Source organism: Gasterosteus aculeatus, chromosome 4 (assembly GCF_964276395.1).
Source record: "Gasterosteus aculeatus chromosome 4, fGasAcu3.hap1.1, whole genome shotgun sequence".
NCBI lineage: Eukaryota > Metazoa > Chordata > Actinopteri > Perciformes > Gasterosteidae > Gasterosteus > Gasterosteus aculeatus.
The window spans coordinates 12,214,356-12,229,342 of NC_135691.1; the positions used below are offsets into that span (position 1 = coordinate 12,214,356).

A 14,987-nucleotide genomic window follows, 5' to 3' on the forward strand; every position below is an offset into this window, starting at 1 on the left:
CCAGGAATAGTAGTCGAGCGCCGATAAGATCAGCGGTGGAATAATGGCTCTCTCCAGAGGTTTGAGGTGCTGTCAAAGGGTTTTCTCCTGGATACCTGTTCTTATAATAACCTGTGTGGTATTGTGGTCGTACTACGCCTACGTATTTGAGCTATGTCTTTGTAAGTATGACACGTCGTGTCCCTTTGTTTTGATTTCTTTTGTACCGTTTGATTGAAGACATCGCGGATTGCCGCACCGCAGTGTTGACAAAAATATCGCGTAAAAGCGAGCAGAACAGGCGGAAGTGGTTTAGGATGTGTGCTTTTGTTGAGATAACGCGACATTCAGCTATTAACAGAGTAAGTCGTTATTATTTTCTCCTCTTAGAGGTTAACGTTGAGGCTGTTGTTTTGTAGCTAGCTAATACCTGTCAATCTGGCTAGTCGTGTTAGCCGGTAGATGTTGTGCCTCCTTGAGGCGACAGAAGTCACACTGTTGATCGTCACTGTCAACCCGCTCTGTTTGTTTTTTGTGATGCCGTATTCTTGTCTTTACAGTTACACTCACCAACACACTGGAAAAAGGTAAGTGACTCACACATTTATTGTGCAATAAGCGCTGTGCTGCTATAACGTTTTATTACTTTTGTTTTATAGCTGTTTTGTTAAATAAATGTGATGGTTTGTTTGTGCTTGCAGTGGCCTATCTACTGGTATTTCATGTTTGCTTTGTGATGTTCTCCTGGACCTACTGGAAGTCCATATTTACCCCTCCTGCATCACCATGCAAAAAGGTATCCTAGGACGAGAGGTGTAACGTCTTGCTCAGGATTTGTCGTAAGGCGTCTTTAATACAAAGTTGTATGCATTGGATCGTGATGTTTGTTGGTATAGTTTCAGCTGTCATACTCGGACAAGCAGAGGTACGAGATGGAAGAGAGGCCGGATGCTCAGAAGCAAATCCTGGTTGAGATTGCAAAGAAACTTCCCATCTTTAGCCGAGCTCAATCTGGAGGTAAATTGTCCTATTTGGTAATTCATATGTTTACTCAGTATGATTCCACGTGGAATAATGCACTTATTTTGGCCATATCTGAAAACCAGAGGAGGAACAAAGGAGGTGCATCAGCCATGATGCGTTATCTCGCACATGATCTGTGAGTGTTGAAAAGAAGTTAGCTTTGTGCGTGCGACTCGAGCGTCCCCCGTCCAGAATAATCAGCCAATGCATCTCTTTCATTAGTGCTGATTGCTGAAGACTAAAGTTCTCGGCTACAGGAAGTAGGTGAAGGCTCAGCTCAAATGTCGTTCATTTAACTGGCCATCCTGTTGTCTCTAGCTATCAGGTTCTGCGACCGCTGCCAGGTATTGAAGCCCGACCGCTGTCACCACTGCTCGGTTTGTGAAACGTAAGTCCCTCCGTCCTCCTCGATCCATTCATCTAGGCCGTAGAGAGATTTGGCCAAAGCAAGGAGATCTGTGTGAACTGTTGTGATGATTAAAGGTGTCAGAGAGAATATCCGGTAGACAGACCAGATGTTTAACACAAAGAATCAGATCGCAGTCACACAACATGTAAAGAAGGCTGAATGAAAAGTCAGAGTTTTGATATGAAAATTGTTTTTTTGTTTGTTTTTTGTGAAGGTGTGTCTTGAAGATGGACCACCACTGTCCCTGGTAAGTCACTCAGACGGTATTTCCTTGTTAAAAAGAATCTATGCATAAATTGTGCGTCAACAGCCAAATTTATTTTTCTTTTTAGGGTGAACAACTGTGTGGGCTTTTCCAACTACAAGTTTTTCCTGCTTTTCCTCTCCTACTCCATGCTCTACTGTGTATTCATTGCAGCGACAGTCTTTCAGTATTTCCTCAAATTCTGGGTGGTGAGTTGTCATTGGTCTAAATGATCACTCATCCTTAACACCATAACAGTCACACAACAAACATTTAGTTGCACATTGTCAGCACTATTGCAGTTTCACAAGAACAGAGAACCAAACCCTGTGTCATGAGTCGAATCAACAATTTTCTCAAGTTTCCCGTTCTCCTGTTACTCTCCCACAGGGAGACTTGCCAAATGGGCCCGCAAAGTTCCATGTTCTCTTCCTCATGTTTGTGGCGCTCATGTTTTTCGTCAGTCTCATGTTCCTCTTTGGCTACCACTGTTGGTTGGTGGCCAAGAACAGATCCACTTTAGGTGAGGATTTACACATTTATCAGAGAATCCCTAAGATTCTGCTCACGGAGCTGCTCGCTGCACCTCTTGATTGTGGGTATTTTGTAAAAGTAGAATTAACATCATATATTCTGATTATTTTTCCCTTGTCTAGAGGCCTTCTCAGCTCCAGTTTTTGTCAATGGACCCGACAGAAGTGGCTTCAATGTCGGCACACGCAGAAACCTGCAGCAGGTATTTGGAGAGGATCGGAGACTTTGGTTCGTGCCGGTTTTCACAAGGTGAGTTTCAGGTCAAGAAGCCTCAAGTTAGGATGCATAATAAACCGGTTCCCCTCCTCTTGCTCATTAATTCAAGGGATGATACTCATTTTATATGAGCAATTTGTGATATATATATTATATATATATATATATATATTAGATGTACTTATATAAAATAAATATTTTGCTAATTTTAGAACCAGAGAACATAATACTACACAAAATACACGTCATTGTAAATAAAATACTGAGTAATGTAATAGAATATATGGGATCTGGGTCGTTGATCGGGTGGACAGTACACAGTTGTCTCTCTGCAGTACACAGAGTTGTTTTATAAGTAGCAGTGTTGTAGCTAATGAACAGAATGTAGAATTAGAACTTGGGGTCAGTGGAGGGGACGAGACAATGTTAATGGTTCCTTAACTAGCTTCGGTCTTCTTTTATACACTGGACACGTCAGCCAAGGGAATGGCCACTACTTCCCCTTAAAGAATCGGACTTCTGAGTCCCACAACCCTTTGTTAGCTAATGAGGACATGTGGGAGGAGTCAGATGATGGTTCTGAGGAAGGAAGCTTGGGTGAGTCCCCTTTTCGTTTTGATGACTCATATTTATACATCACCACGTTCTTTGTTGTTCATTGAATCATTGCCTCATTATCATATATAACATGGCATTGCAGAAAACTGCAAAAAATGTGAATTGTCATGTGGATATCTATCTAGTTCTGAGATCTCTGCTTCAGTAGCTAACATTACAACTTTCCAATGTGCAGATTTATATTATGGAAATGTATCAAAGTTATTATTGTTTTTTTAACATAGGACATGATAATCATCATTTTAATTCACTTGATTTTCTATAATTCCAAAATACAGAATACTTTTTATTTTTATTCCCAAAATTCGAGCAGAACCATCTTAATACCCCGAATAGTCCTTAACTCACCTTTTGTGTAGTCTCAAAAAGTACTCGGCACACACCTAAAAAACGGTAACTAGTCAGTAGAGAGTCAGCTTCCAGCACTAAACCATAAGCAGTTATAAAACACACTTTGTCCCCTGAATTATAAATAAGGCTTTGACGCGGAAAGTGAAACAAACCAAGAGAATTGTGTTTTTGCGTTGAAACTAGTGTGTAATCTGAGGCACTACTCTTCCCCCTGCACAACAGTCTGGTTTCTAACAGCGTCATTCTGCTACCACCTTGTGGTCACATGCAACATAATGCCTGTGAGCTGAATCAGCTTCAACAACACTGGTGAAATAACGCACGCTGGCGTTTCTTTGTCTTTGTCTTTCTTTCCAGCTGAGGACCAAGACCCCTCTGTTACCATAGAGATGGAAGAATAGTTATAAGGGCAAGCCACACTCGGACGGAGGACATAGATTAACGCCACACGCGTAGTGAAGCATGAGGCAAACCATGTGGATGTACAGATGCTGGAAAAAAACATTCCAAAGCGGGTCAGGCTTGTGGATTAAAACTGGTGATTGGATTGTCTTGGCCACTTCGACATACATTTTACACAGTGATGCATAGAGTAACAGCCAGTAGCATCACCTCTCCTCTCATGGACAACAGTATCAGTGTGACCCGGACAAAAGAAATGTCAAATACGACCTTGCATACAAAAACAGTCCCAACTATGTATGTATGTATACATATATTTATCCATCCCTCTGGTTGTTCACCTGAAGGCACCGGCCTCCTTGTGATCATATATTGCTGTTAATTGGTTAGCTTCCGTTTGGCACTGAACAACTTCATGTGCCTCTTTTTCATTGTTGGGCACTGAGTTTACCGTGTTGCACCTTTAACCCCGACTTTCTGGGAAGAGCAGAATGTAACGTGTCTCCATGATGCTCCAGAGGTCTCTTGTAGGGATTCGGTTTTGGGGTTTTAAGTTTGGGTCTCACAGCATATTATCATAGAACAGAACTTTTTTTCAACGACGATAAGCATTTTGTCGTACGTGACGTTAACCTCCGCCTTATTAATGTGTTTATTTCTGTCTTTTGGGAGTCCATTTCTCCTGAGAATGTAAGAAGCAGCCTGCTTGGGAATAGATGGTCCCAACATTCTGGGCACTTCTTTAGGAAAGAACCTCTTGTATTATGCTTTAGTAAAGTATTATAGCATTAATATCAAGTTTAACTGCTATTACCTATATCTGATCAGACTGGTGAAAGTAATAAAAACAGAACCAGCATATACTTGTAGCTCTGCTTTGCAGCTACAGCTCACTATGTTTTAAAATGAATCCTGAAATATATTATTAAAGCAAACTCAAAGGTAAACTATGCAGGGATAAAAACGGGCAAAGACTCAATAATCAATTATAATTAGTGTGTAATCTAATCATATTAGAAGTGTGTCAGCTTTCCACCTGTAAATTCTTTGTCTTATGTTGCTGTGATTGTTTCTAAGCTTTTGAGCAGCAGGCGTTCATCATTTAATCAGAATAGTGAGCAGCTTAAATGTCTCCATCTCTCTCCGTCTGTGACACAAATGTGCAAAGAGCTGCAGATCTGTGCTTCTGTTTGACCGAGAGCGGGGGTGACACACACAAACACACACACATGCACGCAGAGAACTTCCCGTGGAGGTGTGGGCGTGTTTGTTTGTGCTTTGGAAAGTAAACGCAATGAAGCATTTAGGAAATAACAATTTTTGACGGCGGGGCCAACTTGAAATGGCGTGTTTACAAACCACAAGAGATTTGCTGCATAGTATAACGTTAACACTTTGAGTCCTATCCTGAATATGCTGTAGTTCTAGAAATAATTGCTTACATTTTTAACGGTCTGGGATTATATGAGATAGACGGTAATATTTTTTAAAAACATTATCACCATCTTGAGACTTCTAAAGGTACAAAGTCATTCATGTGAGAGGATGTAATGCAAGTTATTCCGTTTAGAATTTTGATCTTTTTAACCAGCAGCTAAATAGATCAATATATATATATATATTTATATATATATATATATATATATATATACATATTTAATAACTGATACTCATCCACTGGTTGGTAGAGGTCAGCGTTCTTCTGCAATATTTTCTTTTTTTTTCTACCTGTTTATGTATTGTGACATTTTGAATACCAATGAAAGAGATTCTTCTCATTGAGTGTTTGGTTTGAAGACTCGTGTATTTATCTAGTGTACCACGTATTTAAATGAGTACATGTGTTAATTTAGTACCAGTAAACAGTTAAGCCTTTTATCAAACCTTAATGCAGGTTAATCTTGACACATTTACTTTGTCTGTTTTTCAAAAATGTTGGCAAAGCCAAATCAAATGCAGATCAGGTCTCAGTAATGCATAACACACATAACCATATCAATTCATTCACAGGGTCATTATTTTTCTGAGGTAGGATTTGTGGTTTGAAAGCATGTATAAAACATTAGAAAAGATGTGAATGTTGAGTGTTTCATGTGGTCTTCGGTCTTATTTATTGTTGAAATCCTCAGCTTTCTTTCTGTGTATCAAGTCGGCTGATTCAGAACTGCTGCAGGTGGTGTCTGTATATTTTGCTCCATCAAGTGAAACTTAAAAGAAACTGTTGAAGTAATGTGTTTTCATCAGATAATCGGATATTTATAACATAGGAAAATGACTAATTATAGTCAGTTTGCAGACTGGAGTTCCTTCCCTTTCGGCTGGTCTTTGCAGTACGTGATTGTGGCGCTTCCCTTTTTCCAAACTCTCAGAAACCATCAAAAGTACTGATACTGTTTCATTCTGTCGTTTAACAAATATAAATTCTTTATTTTCCACCATGCAAATAAAATCATACAAGTTGAACTCTTCATGTGGTGCAGTGTTGTTTTCTTTCTGTATGCATGACGATACACGGCAAAAAAACTAATAAATAAAATCAGATGTATCAAATTATGGAACTTTGGAGAGATACAGTCTCAGTATTTGGCTCAACAAGCAGAACATGAGGTGCATTTAAATAAGACCGAATGTACTCAAAACAATGTCATGTTCCTCAGGTTGTCCTCCGTTCAGTCAGTGCCAAAGTATCTCTGTCCAAAATGTGTCGGAGCCACTGGATGGACCTCCGTGGTCAAGATGGTGATGTCAGGGAACTCCTGGACTATAGACTTTGCTCCTGGGAGAAAAGTAAAAAGGTTTTACACACAATTATCTGAAAATTACATATAAGCAACCTAAGAAACTAAAACCCAAAGTCCATCTCATTTCTAATGATGTGGTTGCCGTGACTTCACACATTAATTTCTCACCAGGAGAGGAATCCTGAATAATGGGTTTCACATCCATATGGACGTTTTCAGCAAATAAGCTCTTGACAGGTGACCTAAAAAAAACTAGTGACCAAATTGAATGCCAGCCTTATTCGTCGTGAACAATAACAGAGCCCAACTCCTTGAGGCTGTTGGAGTACATTCAGTTCAATGAAATATTGAAATGCTGGAAACACGCGGCACACAGATCCAAAACCCCAAATTGAAAATCAGTTGATCCTGAGCCACAGGTGGCAGTGTGGTGCACAAATACACACAAAAAGACAGATAATGAACATGTCTCCCTTCAAAAGGTCATCTCCTTTTAATCCTTTCAGCTGGTGTCTGTGACTGTTCCAAGAGCCGTTTTCACAAACACATGTGTGTTACCATAATGGACTAAATTTAAATTTCCTTTGGTATTAATATAAATAATCTCAGTGAATGGTGTGATAGTTCCTCTGGCATGTTACATTATATTTTCAACATGTTGTCACCAGTGCTGATAATATTGTTAACATGCCCCTAAAATTTCAGTATTTCTTGTACTAAAGTGTAAATCTTGGCTTAATGATCTTTTTTTTTTTTAAAGTGCTTTCTCTTGAAAACCGTGAATATCCACATTAAATTTGATTCCTATCTGGCTGGTAATTTAATGGGAGCGAAAACTACTCCAGGACAATGCTATTTTTAGTCAAATTTAGAAAGAAAACAATGCTTTGTTTCCTGGTATCGCCGTGCGGGGCCAACACGTCGGTTACCAACAGCACACAGTGAGGAGACAACGATGCAGTCCGTGTGTGGAGAACAGTCAACTTTTGGTGGTTTACCGTGAGGTGTGGAGAAGAGGCTGAGGAGGATAATATGTCTGGGCTGGACTCCGTGCTCTATCAACACCTTCACCGCCTCGATCACAGTGTTCCCAGTGCCTGCACGCACACACGCACACGCACACACACACACACACACACACACACACACACACACATAACGTACGGTTCAACAGAAATGTTTTCAAGTCTCAGGTTTACCATGTTTCAGGTTAATCATTTTAAAAAAAGGGTAAACATTAGACGGTTTGCACATGGCTGACGTCAGCGTCTGAAAAGGGTTCTGGAGCCGTGTGCTGATCTGCCCGTGAGTCACAGCGCTTGGCAGGCTTTTATTTCTGATGCTGTTAAAATGCATTAGTGTAACCATATGTTCCATCATTCTGACAGGTCAGAGAATACCTTCAAACCGGCTCGGTCCCAATCATATTTTGATTATTGTAACGCTCAGAAACCAAGGCTTTTAAGATACTATTTTTGTTAGGCCTCATTATGCTATTCAGCAGCTCGGTGGCGATCTCCCAGGCAGTGTATAATTTACCCCGTGAGAGCTATAATTATCAGAACTGTGTGAAAGGGCCGCTACGATGTGGAAATGCAGACTTGGCGGTGAAGGTCAATTCAAGGCAGATTTTTCCAAATGAAAAGAAAGAGAAAAAAAAAACATGTAACCATTTTTTAAATTGTACAAAACTGGAGATATCTTGACATTCACGGACCTCCGGGGGCAGTGAACTGGACTCCTCGGTAAGAAACTGTGCTCAGCACCATGTTACTTACTTAGAATGGGGTACATGAGCAGCACTTTTCTCCTGTACACATCTGGAGGGAACTTGGCGTAGTAGACCTTGGCTTTCTGCGTCTCCTCATCACTCTGGATGAGGATCTTGCCGATGCGGATGGAGCGGCAGCAGTCCCGGAGGCCCTGTTCCATGGCCTCGCCTGTGGGGAGACACACAGGAACACAGCGTCCGCCAAGAGACGTTTATTCGAGCACAATTGTCGTCTGGCGCCAGTGGGCCAGCATTTCTTTTTTCAGACAGCTGACATTTTCAACACTAGCATTACTGTCATAAGAGGATAATATAGGGTTTGCAATAGATGCATTAAATGTACCATTTCACCGCGCTACAAGTGTCATTAAATCGGACGAACAAAAGAAGTGAGACGCTGACTGCTATGCTTTCAGAGAATATGTTCCGCAAAGTACAGAATTGCCCGATTATTTGATGGAATACAATTATCAATATATTTCACTGGCTGAAATGAACTGCCTGTGGATAAAAAGTGAAAGATTAAGAGCACACAATTGCCTGACCTGATGAATTTCTGCTGAAAGGAATGTGCAGTACGAGTGCAGTTGGCACAAATCCCCCGTGCACGCCAGCGATGATACATGGCCTCACAAAGGAGACTCAACTTACCACTTCTCATGATGCTGACACCACAGTTGCCTCTTTCAAACTTGACACCTTCATACTTGTACCCTGAGAGGACAAAAGAGGTTTAAGAGACATTCACAAAGGTAGCGGGACTGAAACACTTGAGGGGAGGCGTGGGCCTATTTTTGTAACTAAAACCTTGAAACATACGATGTGGCTTGAATATTTGGGGAGGAGAGCCTCACCTGTCGGCGTGGTAACAGTACACTCGGAGTAGGGGAGCTGATTCAAACCCTCTTCAACTACCAGTCTGATCTGTTGTTGGAGAAAGAAAAAAAAAAAAAGGTTTCCAGCTTGTAGTTTATAAACCTCCACGTAAAGTATGTGACGTTAAGTTTTCAATCTTACCAGTCGATCGGCACAAAACACAAAGTCTCCTCTGCTGGTTGTCCTGAAGGATGAATAGAAGCATTTGGTTAAATGGTTCAGAATGTCATTTTCACACAGAAATGCACCAAACCATCTTCATGTCCCCATTATGATTGAATGGTGGTAAAATGTGTTTATTGGTACGAGGCACTGATCCTTTACCAGTGGCCTCTTCCAATTTAACTTTACCTGCCGGTGTGGAGCCAACTGGATATCCAAGATTAAGGTCTGCGGGTTTGAGGGATGTTTTAGTTCCAAAGCACCAGTGTGCATAGACGGTTTTTCGGGCAAGATAGTTATATTGAAGTGCGTGTGTGTGTGTGTGTGTGTGGGGGGGGGGGGGGGGGGGGTGTCAAAGTTTGGGCCAGAATACATATCAATAAAGTCCGCTCTGATAGTTACACGAGTATAGTTACACCACTGTTGCCTCGTCATACAAGCTGAACACCAATTAAGTGCCATAGGCTGCGTTTTATTTATTTATAATAATAAACTGCTGAATTGAAAGCATCGAACTCGAACCCGCACCGCTGCCACCGTGTTGTGCAAGAGACAGAAGAGCAGGGGGACTCACTTGTCCCTGATTATGGTCTGTAACTCCCGGATCTGGTCGTTGAGAGGCAGCAGCTTAAGCTGCGGTCCCAGGTCCTCCGGGCTGTCGGGCTGTTTGGGGCCGCCGGTCGGCCCGCAGTGGGGCAGCGCCGCGGGGACGTTGCCGCTGTTGGCAAAGCGCACTTGCTTCACGGGATGCTCCTGTCCGCTGCTCACGTTGTTCAGCTGCTGGTTGTGGCATGGCATCCTGAGAGCGGAGATCGAGGGGCTCCCTCTTAATACTGGGCTGAAACAGGACCGCGATGCGTTACCCACGAGCTTCTTACCCCCCCGCGGCCCGCCCGCCCCCGCGCGCGGACACCTGCGACCCAGCTCAACACAAAAGAAGGCAACGTGTTCTTTGCTTTAGCTCCGGCTGCGTGTGCGTTTGAAAAGTGAGATTCTCGGGAGTGACGCAGCCGCCGCGTAGAGGAAGTCCACCGGCGACGCGCTCGGTCCCGTCGTGTTGAATTCACACCGGTGGCTGAGATTTCGTCGAAAATGCGGCGTTGGTGCTCAGAAGTGTGGCGGGCGCGTGCTAGCTTTGACACTGACAGCGTTAGTGGAGACAGGATATGACGTAGCGGCGCGCTGCCCGCCTTCCTCCTTCAGACAACATGGCGCCGATGTTGGTGCCGCTGAAGTGCGGCATTCACTTCCAAAGACGCAAGTTGGCGCTTCTCCTTCGACAGACGAGCTCGTACCACAGCTGGAATAAAAGTCGCCCCGAAACTGCAACTGACCACAAACGCCAAAGTACATATCTGGTGAGTAAAAGGGGGACAGGTCGGCTGGCCGGAGGGGACACAGGGTAGTTGATATGACTGTCCCCACGCAAGGGCAGAGATGGGAAGTGATGCAAACTAACTTTCAGTGAGGTTTGGTTAGTTCATTTGGTCAGTTTGTTGGCACGAGCGGTGAATGGCGCGTCAATACGACGTCACTCAACCATCTGATCACTCGGCGTTGAGCGCCAGCTAACGTTAGCTACGTTAGCTAGCGTTCCCTCTCATAACTTATCTAACGTGAGCAGTCGCGCTAAAGGGTGTGAACTTTGTCCTTTCGCCCTGACCGAACGTTGAGTGAACGCGTGACCGCAACAGCCCCACTGTCTCCTTGAAACGGACAGTGTTTAGCAAGCTAACCCTAACCGAGTAATTAGCTGGTCAGTGGGACCAGTCACGTGGTCGTTGTCTGTAAACGTCTGATCGATGGATTGTGTTTAATCACCGGTCAACAGTCCAAATCAACGTTATTGATTTGCTTTTTGACAACTTCACTGTGAAACAACAAGCTGATCCCGCGGCATGTGACGCATTCTGATGTTACACCTTATCAAGATCCTAATATATATAATATGGAAACCGTTTGTTGACATGCTGACATGACAGCAGTTTGTTTGGTGTTAAACAGTTTAGTGCAAAACCCCGAGGTGGTAAAAGTAACACTAAAGCTTATCCGAGTCACAGTTTTGCAACACGCAAATAACACATTTTACATTCGATGCGTAATGATTAGTATGACATTTGTTTAAGTCAAAATGTTAACTTTTACTGTCTCATAACAAATGACACGTTTCTCAAATATGTTGCCTGTACTATTTGATGACATAATCGGTCATCACTTATCTGAGGTTGGATTGCACAACCCCCTCATGGAGATAAACATATCTGATATTTGCCCACTCTCACCGATAAAGACTTGTGTAAATGTTGGCTCGGTATGTGATCTTAAACCACCCACTACATCTTGCGTGCTCAAACACACAGTGATATTTTCATCCCTCTTAAACAGTGTTTGAATCGACTTCCACGAATCACGGGAGGTGATGTAAGTGAATCTATTTCTGAACATCATGTCACTAGTTCTGAACCTGTGTTGGATAGAATGAGTTGTATAGGGGACAAATATTCATGGTAAACAATTATCAACTTCTTATTTAATGTTGTATCATTTATGAATGCCCTCAACTCTTGTGTACCCTGCTTGCGTCGTCAGCTTTACATCCGCCGCTCGCGTTGCCTAGTAACCTGCTGCAGGAAAAGCCGAAAAACGTATAAAATACAGATGGAGAAGGTCGTCTTCTTATTTTCAAAATAAATCAGTTAAGCCATGTGCTTTCAGCTAAAATTGATATTGCAATCTCAAGGCATAGGAAATCAATCAATACAGTCAATAAAAACAGCAAACAAGCTCTTAACTGTAACCTTTAGCTTGATGCTGCTTCCTCCTGGCCCCCTAAAACAAAATGTAAAGTTAGTTTATAATACACCACAAAAAAAAGGAGCATAGTCACCTTCAGTTCCTTTTGTGTATTTATTCTTGACGTTTTGTAACGTTACTGACTTGGAAAGGGATATTTCAGGTTCATAACTTGTCTACCGGAGCTCACCATGATCCTTTCCTGTTCATAATATGAAGTATCAACCATCCATAAAGCCGTCAACGCCTTAGTAAGACATCAGCCCGCCTCTAAGGTGTCAAAGTTAAGCCATTAAAGTGGCTTTTCATTGAATGACTACTGTCGTATGCAGGCAGACGACCTGCCGGTAACATGAGCTGCTCGTTGAACTATTTGTTATAGACGCGTGTTGGTACATTTTAAAATTGAACTCCCGCTTCCCCCACTGTTGGCTCACCTGCCTCCGTCCTGAATAAATGAAATCCTCGTCCCCCTGCACTGCATGCTGGGATATTCTGGGCCGCAAAGGATAGATCAGATGTGTCCTCCAAAACGGCTCCCGGTGGCGGAGCCAACGGGCCGGCCGAGTCGCAGCTAAAGTGACATAGGCACTCAACGAATGTGTCCTGAAGGGTCCAGGCCAAGGAATTGAGACATACTTTGTGTTTCAATATGTGTCTGAATATTAAGACATTCATAAAAATGAATCAGCAGTCATTTGAAACGTCAGTCACACAAGACTCTTCTTCTTTTATGTTGCAGCTGAGTTCCCCTCCACACCTACGGACATCCACATGGAGCACAAACAGGAGCCAAAACAGTCGGCAGATTTTGGAGACGGTGAAAGTAAGAACGTTTGAGAAATAACCGTGAATCATGAGCGTTATTAAAGTCAGAAGTACACTAACGATACATAATGTTTTCACAGCATTTACAGATAACCGACAAAAGAACGTGTTGGCATGGAAATGCAGGAGGAAAGCTAAATGCAGATCCCAAAAATGTGGTGAGTAGCTTCCTTTCCCAGCTAAGGGTTTGGTTAATGTTACCTCGGGTCCTTTGGCTCGGTGGGTGTGGTTATTTTGTGCTGGTGTCAAAACTGTCATTCGCTTGAAATTTGTTGCTGGTGTGAAACCACAGGGTCTTATGATGCCAGGGATGTGACTTCAGCATGATTCAAAAGCTGAACTGTAAATAAATCCATTTGCTGATCCTGAAATGTAGTCATTTAATGTTAGAATTGTTACAAGACCATATGTATATGATTTGTTAACCATGCTAACAAATAGGGACACCAAGTGCAGGTATTTAACCCTGATTAACAGGTCAAAAGCTGCTGTGCTTGAATCAGACTATGTGTGGATTAAAAGTGTGTGGCAGAAATCTCATAATTTAACCTGCTAAGAGACATAGATTGTACCAAAACATGAGATATAATTGCCATTAAAGCTGAATGAAAGTGACTGAGATCATTTTTGTATGTGTAAGGCATCAGGTTTGACTGCTTTCCTAACTTTATAAAAGAATGTGTAATAAATTAATTAAAATCTAGTTATATTTATAGTTGTTATCAAATTAATAAGAAACGTGTTACCTTAATTCCTGCACTATAACTAGAACATGGACCTCAGTCGTGCATTGTGCATTAATGTTAATCCTCTGGTTGCAGTGTCATGTGCGGCTTCATTGTATTTGATTAAAGGCAGGTGTTGGGCCACAATTGCAGTATAATGTGCTTGGAGGTTCTGCCATGCAGCAGCGCGCCTACATGGTGCCACCATATTGAGTGGATTAGAGGAATTATTGCATATTCTTTGGCCCGCGGAGAGTCCCCGTGGCAGGTGTGCGGTGGCGCGTGTGTAAACAGCCATATTGGCGCCAGTGGGCTTTCGACCTCAGCTGGGATGACAGCCCAGGTGTCTCCTGGGACATGTAGTGTCAGACTGGACCCCCAGGTCCACCTGGAGACGCCGCTGTTGTTGTTTCCGGATCTCCCGAGAGACTCCCATTGACATTTTATGTTCCGTGTGTCCAAGAGAGCCATCTTGAGGCTGTTATGATTGTCACATTTAATCAAAGTGGAAGGTAGTGGCCAATATCGGCCAACATATGGTGGGTATCGGGTACATAAGTGTAGAATAGTTATCATTGTTTTTAATAGTTTGAACTGTATCTTTCAGCACAGGCGTCTCATGTTAATTCCTGGTATTGGGATCTAAGAAGGGGCTTTTGCCTTTTGTCTTCTGCTCCACAGCTGAACGAAGTGAATTCAACCCAGATTCTGTCTGCAATGCTGTCTTACGTGTGGCCGAAGGATCGACCAGACCTGCGGGCGCGTGTTGCCATCTCCCTGGGCCTGCTGGCTGGAGCCAAGGTAAGTTTATCGATAATGTAGTGCGTATTAAAGAGGAGCTCATTCCTGTATTACTGTAATAACTCTAACTGTTATTAATGCTTACCCAACGACTGAACTGTGTTATTGAAAAGTGTCCAGGGTCCATTTTGACAAAAGAAGCTCCAGTCCATTTCTCACATTTAGTGACTCTTCTTGGTTAAATTTTCTCTCAAATATATTTGATTTAAAACTCCCTGATGATCTTGTCCTTATTTTAAAATTGAGAAATACATCATGAAATGCCATAGTGTAATTGAGAATATTCTGTACCTCATAACATAATCAGAGCACTGCTCTGAAATGATGAAGAATAAGACATTTAAAATAATAACCCACCAGAAGTTACAAATGTTGCTCGTACCTGACTAGTTCACTGACGATTTTGCTGATGATTTAGAACATTTAGCACGTGTGTGAAATGGTTCGTACCGGGCTGCCATTAGCTAAGTTGATGCCGCGTAGGTCATTGCCGGCTTTGTGGTAACTTCCACCT

The 14,987-nt window shown here is 42.5% G+C and overlaps 3 protein-coding genes across 6 annotated transcripts in view; 2 read left to right on the forward strand and 1 right to left on the reverse strand.

The window, feature by feature from the left end:
* On the forward strand, window positions 1-6,244 carry zdhhc15b (zDHHC palmitoyltransferase 15b). Of its 3 annotated transcripts, none has more exons than XM_040172938.2 (11): window positions 1-161; window positions 540-566; window positions 681-775; window positions 876-996; window positions 1,321-1,390; window positions 1,626-1,658; window positions 1,744-1,864; window positions 2,046-2,178; window positions 2,312-2,438; window positions 2,884-3,002; window positions 3,732-6,244. In XM_040172938.2, exons 1-11 carry the CDS (start codon window positions 44-46, stop codon window positions 3,773-3,775), a joined length of 1,008 nt encoding a protein of 335 aa, XP_040028872.2. In that variant the 5' UTR covers window positions 1-43; the 3' UTR covers window positions 3,776-6,244. The 3 variants fall into 3 exon arrangements, with proteins under 3 accessions (XP_040028872.2, XP_077958386.1, XP_040028873.1); XM_040172939.2 differs by having other exon boundaries at window positions 35-341; XM_078102260.1 differs by lacking the exons at window positions 2,884-3,002; window positions 3,732-6,244 and adding an exon at window positions 2,677-2,818 and having other exon boundaries at window positions 2,312-2,485.
* uprt (uracil phosphoribosyltransferase (FUR1) homolog (S. cerevisiae)) lies at window positions 6,178-10,494 on the reverse strand. Its single transcript, XM_040172940.2, has 7 exons — window positions 9,901-10,494; window positions 9,306-9,348; window positions 9,143-9,212; window positions 8,940-9,002; window positions 8,296-8,457; window positions 7,516-7,614; window positions 6,178-6,552 (listed from the first exon to the last, which is right to left on the reverse strand). Exons 1-7 carry the CDS (start codon window positions 10,122-10,124, stop codon window positions 6,446-6,448), a joined length of 768 nt encoding a protein of 255 aa, XP_040028874.1. The 5' UTR covers window positions 10,125-10,494; the 3' UTR covers window positions 6,178-6,445.
* abcb7 (ATP-binding cassette, sub-family B (MDR/TAP), member 7) overlaps window positions 10,493-14,987 on the forward strand; it is a 22,459-nt gene continuing 17,964 nt past the window's right edge. The window contains exons 1-4 of one of the 2 annotated variants that reach the window (XM_040172941.2): window positions 10,493-10,684; window positions 12,862-12,945; window positions 13,028-13,105; window positions 14,354-14,473. In XM_040172941.2, coding sequence (XP_040028875.2) covers window positions 10,535-10,684; window positions 12,862-12,945; window positions 13,028-13,105; window positions 14,354-14,473 — 432 coding nt within the window. In that variant the 5' untranslated portion in view covers window positions 10,493-10,534. Of the gene's footprint in view, window positions 10,685-12,861; window positions 12,946-13,027; window positions 13,106-14,353; window positions 14,494-14,987 lie in introns of both variants that reach the window. The other variant, XM_078102259.1, reaches the window with a different exon arrangement.

Coding starts and splice junctions, on each gene's coding strand:
- uprt (XM_040172940.2), bottom strand. CDS start 10,124: ATGCCATGCCACAACCAGCAGCTGAACAACGTGAGCAGCGGACAGGAG. Junction 9,003..9,142: donor TACTGTTACCACGCCGACAG/GTGAGGCTCTCC, acceptor TTGTCCTCTCAG/GGTACAAGTATGAAGGTGTC. Junction 8,458..8,939: donor TGTCAGCATCATGAGAAGTG/GTAAGTTGAGTC, acceptor GTCTCCCCACAG/GCGAGGCCATGGAACAGGGC.
- zdhhc15b (XM_040172938.2), top strand. CDS start 44: ATGGCTCTCTCCAGAGGTTTGAGGTGCTGTCAAAGGGTTTTCTCCTGG. Junction 997..1,320: donor TAGCCGAGCTCAATCTGGAG/GTAAATTGTCCT, acceptor TGTTGTCTCTAG/CTATCAGGTTCTGCGACCGC. Junction 1,391..1,625: donor CACTGCTCGGTTTGTGAAAC/GTAAGTCCCTCC, acceptor TTTTTTGTGAAG/GTGTGTCTTGAAGATGGACC.